The sequence below is a fragment of the Thamnophis elegans genome, chromosome 2 (assembly GCF_009769535.1).
Source record: "Thamnophis elegans isolate rThaEle1 chromosome 2, rThaEle1.pri, whole genome shotgun sequence".
Taxonomy (NCBI): domain Eukaryota; kingdom Metazoa; phylum Chordata; class Lepidosauria; order Squamata; family Colubridae; genus Thamnophis; species Thamnophis elegans.
Window position 1 is genome coordinate 73,583,652 of NC_045542.1, and position 8,602 is coordinate 73,592,253.

General features: G+C 40.3%; 1 protein-coding gene across 2 annotated transcripts; it reads left to right on the forward strand.

Moving 5' to 3' along the window:
* Window positions 1–5,003: 5,003 nt before the first annotated feature.
* On the forward strand, window positions 5,004–7,020 carry FOXI1 (forkhead box I1). 2 transcript variants are annotated; one of them, XM_032211926.1, is made up of 2 exons: window positions 5,004–5,577; window positions 6,479–7,020. In XM_032211926.1, the coding sequence occupies exons 1-2, from the start codon at window positions 5,004–5,006 to the stop codon at window positions 7,018–7,020; spliced, it is 1,116 nt and encodes a 371-aa protein (XP_032067817.1). The 2 variants fall into 2 exon arrangements, with proteins under 2 accessions (XP_032067817.1, XP_032067818.1); XM_032211927.1 differs by having other exon boundaries at window positions 6,758–7,020.
* The last annotated feature ends 1,582 nt before the right edge of the window (window positions 7,021–8,602 follow it).

The following is an 8,602-nucleotide window of genomic DNA, read 5'->3' on the forward strand; positions in this document are numbered from 1 at the left end:
GGAGGGAAGCTGGCTACAGTGTAAGGCAGGGGTGGGTTTCTCGCCCCGTTCCAACTGGTAAGTTGGAACAGGGCCAGTGGCGTCCTCGTGCACGCGTGCAGTGCACGCATGCGTACTAGCGCCTGTGCGATGTTCCAGCTGCTCCTGGAGGATTGCGCAGGCGCTGTATGCATCCTGCGCATGCGTGGAAGCGCAGAACTCGTCAAAACCGGGTAAGAAAGGCGGGCGAGCGGGTGGACCCTTCGGCGTTCCCGGAAGTTACTTACTTCCAGGTTCGCCGACCAACCAGTTCACGGGGACCGCCACGAACTGCCTGAAACCCACCCCTGGTGTAAGGGATGCTTTGATGGACACTTCTTGAATGTCCATGCTTAAATCATTACAGTATTACCATTTCACTACAAAACCATATTGGAAATTTCCTTGTCAGTTTTAAAACAGATTATTATTATTATTATTTGTATGGAGTCTTTTACCTTATGGCCTTACATCAGCTTTCTCAAATCTAACATCTCTAGATTTAAACTCATGGCAACTTTAAATATTTCCAGCCAACATGATCATCATACTGCCCCAAAGAATCTTCTATGAGATTGTATGGAGACTACAGCTTTTGCTTCTCCGTTTCCATTGCCTTCTTCCAGTAGTGGGCTTCAAAAATTGCAGTAATGGGTTCACTGCTCTGTTGCTGGATGGTCTTGGCCATGGTGAGTGTGGCCTAGTTGGCCTCTTGCACCACGGCAGGGGGGGAAGTGTTTTTCACCATATCCAGGCTCCAGCAGCTTTCCTCAAGCCTCTGGGAGGGTAAAAACTGCTTCCCCTGTGTTCCGGAGGCCCTCTGTAGGTCTGAGGACTCTTTCCGGAGCCCGGAAACAGACCCGTTTCTGGAGTTCTAGAACCTCCAGTAGGCCCCTCCCCAAGCCTCCATGGAGCTCCTGAACTTACCTGGCATGATGAACAGGCCACATGGAGACACCTTAGAGCGGAAGGGATGGGAGGGGTGGGAGGGGCCAGCCAGGGGTGGCATCTGGGGATTTGCCAAACTAGGCAGAATTCTAGCTAGAGGATCACCCAAACTCGTGCAAACCCCCAGCATCCCACCCTGCCTTCTTCCCAGTTTTGGTGCCAAGAGAATGGATGGAAAACATCCTGACCTCACATCTTAATTTGATAATAGTGACCAAGGTTTAGAAGCTATTTATGTTTGATTGCATTTGATTGAATTTTATTTATTTGAAAATGTGCCTTTAAAGAATTGTATTTAATAATTGGGAAGAATTGAGAACTATCAATCTCTTCATGCAGCTGCACAAATTAATTTGTGGCCTAATGCTCCCCAAACAAATTTTACATTAACTTCTGAATGTCCAAAGAACTACCAGTCAGATTGTTCTTGAAAGTAAATGCAAATTGGGGTTAAATTGCCTAATTAATTTGAAACCTAAACAGTATTTTTTCAAAGGGTTTCAGTATTGATATCCGACTTCCTAATACGAGTTTATTCTGTATTAAGGTGCATACCTTCTCCACAAGCTATTGTTTACTAGGGAGACTGCAATCCGGGATAACTAGTGCCTTTTCTCATGTCAATTCCATATAGGTTATGAAGTGAAATAATCTTACAATGTTACAGCATCTATTATAGTGGTAGGCAGCTTTTTGATTGATTTGGCTTTCTTATTTTCTGACTTCTACATTCATTTTCTATGGTAATTGTGAATTATGGGATCCATTGTCCCCAAACCATGAAAATGTATATGTTTCAGCTAAGCAAGGCTGTCTTCAAATATAACATTCTTCAAGCCTAACCATTTATTTTGCAAAGATACAAAGAATATTTGCCGCTCTAACAAGGACACGTCAATTATTGCTTACGCCTTTGATTAAAAGATTAAGTCCTCTTATGATCGGTGATCTTATATTGAAATATTGTTGATTTAATCTGTCACAGTCCTATGTTCTTTCTGGATAGATTCTTTTAATTATGACTATGCAGCCTGAAATCTAAAACAGAATTGGAATGGAAAAAATAAATATGGATCAATATATCAATTACACAAGAATGAATTAAAAGGTAATTAAATACATTGAACAACATTGAATAGTTTCTCTTCTGATCTCAAGGAAATTATGATTTCATAGTGAGACACATTGGAAGGGACTGTATTTTAAGTGGCACGTTTCAGCGGTTATAAGCTAAAGGAGGTGACAGGTACAGCTCTTACACCTCGAAGAAACCTTCCACCTTCGATGGAAAAACAGCACCTACTGCAATTAGGAAGAATGATGTAATTTCCTAAATTCCAGCGCACTCTGTAATTTTTTTATTGAACAACCACTCAGAATTAGTTTCTGTGCCAGGCATAATTTTCTGTGAACAAAGATTCTTCAACATGTATTGTCCTTTTCCTATATTAATGGAAATTGTTATATTTAAGACTCTCACATTATTCACCAGATTAAAACCTGAACTTGGGTTTAAAAAATCTGAGCAGGTTTGATGGGAATCGATCCATTTTTTCCATGATATAGTTACTCTACCATGTCCTGCCATGTCAATCTTGGCTTGTACTATGACATCTCCATGCATTTTGCATGTTCTTGCAAGGTGATCATCATTTTTGTCACCTTGTTCTGGCTAAATAACTTTTCAGATTCATCAGGGCATTGCAATATGACTTAATGCATGTTTCAACATACAGACATCCTTGGAAAAACCTAAGGAAATACCACTGTCTCCTTAAATCAGAGGTGGTATTTCAGGCGGTTATTATCAGTTCTGGAGAACAGGTAGCAGACATTTTGAGTAGTTTGGAGAACCGGTAAATACCACTTCTGCCTCCCAAGTCCCAGCTGATCGGGAGGAAATGGGGATTTGGCAGTAACTTTCCTCTGGACGTGGGGAGGGAATGGAGATTTTACAATATGCTTCCCCTGCCACGCCCACCAAGCCATACTCACCAAGCTGTGCCATGCCCACCAAGCCATATCACAGAACCGTAGTAAAAAAAAATTGAATCCCACCACTGCATTAAATGGGTTGATCATGTGGCAATTTGATTGGCTTCTTTGTAAAGGTAAATCAATTGAAGAATTTGGGAACAATACTTTAGGTGGAAAGGAAAGATGTAATGACTCCTGTTGAAAGATTTATATTGTGGTGAAGCCTCTGAGACACATTATGTAAATTTGATCTTTAGGGTAATTGTACAAATTGTAAATCTCCCTACTGGAGGGGTTACCCTGACAGATTTTTTTTTTAAAATAATAAGCAACAGCATTTTATTTTCTTTCAAGATTGTCAAAGAATATTTCACTGGGGTGAATTCATTTATTTATCTTACATTTTGATGACCCCTCAAATGCATAGTTACTAGACTTGGGGAAAACCTATAGGAAGGCCGAAACTCAGAAAGATCCCTTATCACAGCAATACATTCTTTATACTCAGCTGAATTTGTGTGTGTTCTCCCTGGTCAACAACACTGAATCTCAGGACCTTTCTTAAGACACACACATTCAATAAAAATCTCCTGGCTAGTTTCTTGACATTTTGTAGTGGGAAATGTGTTGATATTAAAATGGAAAGCTTAACATGGACCTAATGTGTTTAAAACAAGCACAGAAAGTCCTCCGTGAGTATGATGTAGCCAGCCCCCTTTGTGTTATTTCCTGACTCCCCTCTGGTTAAGCCTGGCCCCCATCTCTTCCTAAATATGTAATCAGTTCTAGCATCCCTTTTCTTAAGTCCCAAAAAAGTTTAGAAAAAGGTAATAGAAAGGCACTGGATATGTGCTATGCATAATGCAAGATGTATGCAGAATATAATATAGCTGCTGAATTTTTTTTTAGCATTAACTTAGAACTTTAAATTACACATAAAATTATACATTCTGTGGATACCGTTGGGTATATTAGATCCTCTAGTCTCTGTTCCGTGTAGAAAGCTGTCTTTTTTCTTCTATGTTATGTGGCTTTCCTTATCATTTATATCTTCTGTTGAAAAGCTCTCGAGACATTTCTGGCAGTCATGTATCTGATGAAGACGCAGGCAGTGTGCCCATTAAAAGGAAGCAACTGTAAATATGCATTAGTCTGATTTGACATTGACATTGTTTTTTAAAAGCCACTTTTCCTAAATCATGAAAACTAGTAAATTTGAAAAGTACCTGACATGGCCTTTGTTCATTTAATCCCAAAGTAATAAACTTTATGATTTGGTCATTTCCTCTGATTGCTATGATCAGGCCAAGCTAAAAATAAAATTAACAAAAATGTGAGTTACAGTCTTGTGCATTCTTACCTGACAAGTAGTTTCCTTCAAAATTGTGAGAGGCTTTTTTCCTGAGCAAACACACCATCAGATTTGTTACTTCACAGAACAGCTTCCAGGCAAGTTACACACTTGTTCCCTGGTTAATGCACAGATAATAGCTTCAGTAGTGTAAAGTTTGAGGATTCCTGAACAGGGAAATAGTAATTAAAAAAAAAAGTTTATCATCTGCCTTTGCAACTCTACAGTTTGAAAAAAAAAATGTATTTAGCGTATGGTAAATACATGGATTTACAGTAGATTAAATGTTAATGTTACTTAAATGTTAATTAAAAATATTAAGTTCTTAAACTGCCTTTGCCTTTACTGCTGTAGTCTAACTGAATTTGAAAAACAGGATCATCAGTTTTACCTGAAAGTTTTTCAGCTTTCTTCCTGTCAATCATACTAGTGGAAAATTCCTCCATTCATTTAAAAAAGATAAACAGTTGTAACTTTCGAATTTGGTTAATGTGACATCTATTACTGGCTTGAGCTGTCAGCATTCCAAAAAAGGGATATCACCCTGATCTCCAGCCTATCAGGATGCACGAGGCTGAGTCTTGGAAAGTAAACCTAAACATTTACAGGTGTATAAGTACTGGAGCAAGCTAGCACAGATGATGCACCTGTCTCAGGGAAAGGACTAACACAGGTGTGTTGGAACTTGGGCTACTGCCAGAGCTAGATTATGAGCTCATTTGATCCACAGATACATTCACCTCCACGCTGCAGCCCGCAATTTCCAAGCATCGGCCAGGAACCACCTGAAATGAACATCTACTATGAAAATTTCTTCCACCCACAGAACGTTCCTAGTCCACAACGGCCCACCAACTTTGAAACAGGGGACTACTCCGCGGCACCCAATCCTTACTTGTGGCTAAACGGACCTTCCATTAATTCTCCACCTTACCTGCCAGGATCCAATGGCAGTCCCTACATCCCACCAGCCTATGGAATGCAAAGGCAGCTCTTGCCCAACATGCATGGCTTGACAGCGAATGAAATGGGCTGGCTCCCTATGCCTTCTCAAGAGGAGCTGATGAAGCTGGTCAGGCCACCTTATTCCTACTCTGCCCTGATTGCCATGGCCATCCATGGGGCGCCAGACAAGAGGCTGACGCTCAGTCAGATCTACCAGTACGTGGCAGACAACTTTCCCTTCTACAATAAAAGCAAGGCTGGTTGGCAGAACTCCATTCGTCACAACCTGTCCCTCAATGACTGTTTCAAGAAGGTGCCCCGGGATGAAGATGATCCAGGTAAGAAGCTTTCTTAGTACTCACTTTGATCTTCCATTTACCATGATTTCAGCCAAAAGATCTGAGCCAGATTCTGATTCTGCCTCGCTCACAGTAAATACAAGCAGGCTTTCAGTATCTTCAAACTCATCTAATCATAATTGTGCCACAATAACAAGGATGGGCTTTAGATCAGCACAGGAAAGGTGGGTTGATGGTAAAAAGACAGGGTGATATGGGTCACTGGGGCAAAATGGCTTGAGACCACCTAAACTGCAGAGATGCTTCCTCCTTTGCCAAATTCGCATGGCTTGATAGTCAGAAATATAATTCCCTAAGGCACACTTTGCCAGAGTTTGATTCTATCTCTTTAAAAGTTCTGTGATAAGAAGAAGTTGGCAATTGATCCTTCTGTGCTCTGTGGAGCGTTGTCTGTCGAATAAAGACACTGGAGCCTTTTTCCTTTGGTCAGTTGGCTCTTTCCTTGGCTGTGAAATGAACTGTTTCTTCCTTATAATTTCTTGGTGGATAAAACAATTGCTGGGAGACACTTCCAAATCCCCTTCCCCTCTTTCCTACCTGCAGTCTTGCCCAAGGTCAAACTCTGCTTTGTTTTAGTGCATTCTCCTGATGCTAATTAGGGGTCTGTGGAGTATTTTGTTGGAGAAGTAGGGATTTGTGTGTGTGTGTGTGTGTGTGGTGTGTGATAAGCACAAACTGTTAACAGTTCAGTTTTACCTCAAGGCAACCTGGACAGGGCCAGGCCAGAGTTATTTGAATACAAGCAGCCTCTCCCCCATTTTTAAAAAGGGTGTTGCCCAATCTGCTGCTTTTTCTGAATCCAAGCCAAACTAAGCCCTGAGAACCTGCTCTTGTTGGCTTCAGTTATATTATGTTGTTCTTCTTGCTCTTGTTCTAACAGGGAAAGGCAATTACTGGACTCTGGATCCAAACTGTGAGAAGATGTTTGACAATGGAAATTTTCGGCGAAAAAGGAAGAAGAAATCTGATTGTAGTGCCAGCATGGCGACTTTGGCTTCTGACAAATCAGAGGACAGTGCCTTAAGTGGCAGCCCCAAGGTTCCAGAACAGCAAGATATTTTGGAAAACTCATCGGGAACTGAGAGTTCACCTGAAAAGAGATCTCCACCACCATCATCCACTACTCCCTGCCTCAACAATTTTCTATCCAGCATGACAGTTTACATGAACGGGTCCAATTCAGTGAACCGCTCGGTGCCCCTCGGACTTGTCACTGATGCTGGGGACAAAATGGGACAGAATATGGTAGGCTTCAACACATACACGCCTCTTCCCAATCATGGGGGTGGTGAATGGTCCAATTCCATGTCCTCTGGTCATCTTGGCTATAGCAGTTCAGTGCTTAACCAGTTCAACAGCAGTTTCTACAACAGCCTGCCTGTCAATAATACTCTGTATGCAAGAGAGGGAACTGAGGTGTAAGCACATGGAGACCTTGTGACAGGAAGAGTCTTGTGAAGTCAGAATGAGGAACTATGTCAGGGAAAGGACTTCATATGAGTTACCCTCTTCCCCATTTTTCTTAGACAGACCAAAGTTTCTCTACTAGCGTGTTTCCAGGCAGTGATGTTCATAGAATCCAGTGGCTTCAAATCATACAAAGACTCATAAAAATTATAAAGAAGAGCATATCCTTTTCACTTTCACATTAGTCAATCAGAAATAATTGGTTTCAGACTTTTTGACATTAAAGCAGAACAGAGTGATCGCTTCAGACATAAATCTACCTTTCAAAAATCCACCCTCTTTTTGCTTTCTCTGCTTTCCATTCGAACACAAGCATACCATGAAGTAAAGCATGGTGATATTTACTAATTGGGTTGAATTAGTTGGACTTTCTTCTTATCTGAAAACATGGCATGATCTAACTGATATTAAGTATGCTTTATAGCTCACTTATTGGATGGGAGAAAGCTTATGCTTCTCATCTGCTTAAAAAATACTTACATTTTTACTTTTTACTACTGAAATTTACTATTTTATCAGTGTAAAGTAACATGCAGAGAAGAAAACAAAGTAACGGAAGTGTTCTTTAATAAGAATATATATAAATAAAAACGTGACTTTTTATCATCCGATTTTTTGGTTTACAGATATCGCGTAAAAAAAAAACCCTGGAAAACTCAATTTAATTTTCAGTCAGGTGAATTTAATCAAAAGTGTCCTAATCACCAAAAGCAAGGATATGTGATGTATACAATGTTAGATGGTAGTTGAAAAACAAACTGTAGAGTTTCTGAGTTATAAAAGCCCAAGCTCTTGCTTTTAAAAACAAGGTTTAGTTTGGGTTCGGTGTAGGCAGAGAATGCTATTGTTATGAAGTATATTAGAAAAGCTCTCCTGGAAGATATAAAAGATAAGATACCACACTTCTAAACATGTACGCATATATTTTATCAACACCTGACAACTCATGAGGAAATTGCTATTAAATCTGCCTTTTTTCTTTTCTAAGCTCTAATCTGTGCTTGTACTTAAAAACCTATGCTTTCCTTATGCATTATATAATGGCTAAAGTTAGGGTGGGAAGTCATGTTTCTATCAAGGGCTAAAACTGGATGGTGAAAATCTGTTGCAGGGAGCCCTTTGATTTTCCATAGCAAGAATCAAAACTATTTGGGTTTACTCCTTAATGCCTTCTTATGCTCTCCTTCCTCTCACCCATGATGTCAGCATAGATTTTTTCCCTCCAGTGTTTGATTTTGAAGCCTTAGAAACAATCTATTAGATTGAAAAACATTGCACAGCCCTGTCAAAATGTGTACCGTTGCATGTGACAATCCTCGTGAGGCTTCAGTGGTGCTTACATTTGATCCAGTAAAAGTCCAAAGGAATGTAAATGCCCTCAGGTGAATGGGGCAAAAATAAAATCACCGCTCCTGGAGATTTCTTATTCTGTCTATTTTTGATGATTTTGATGTCGTTATGGGGGGGAATGCAAGGGAGACTTTTCTAATAAAATATTTGTCTACCAATGTGTATGTGTGTGTGTGTACTGAGCTGG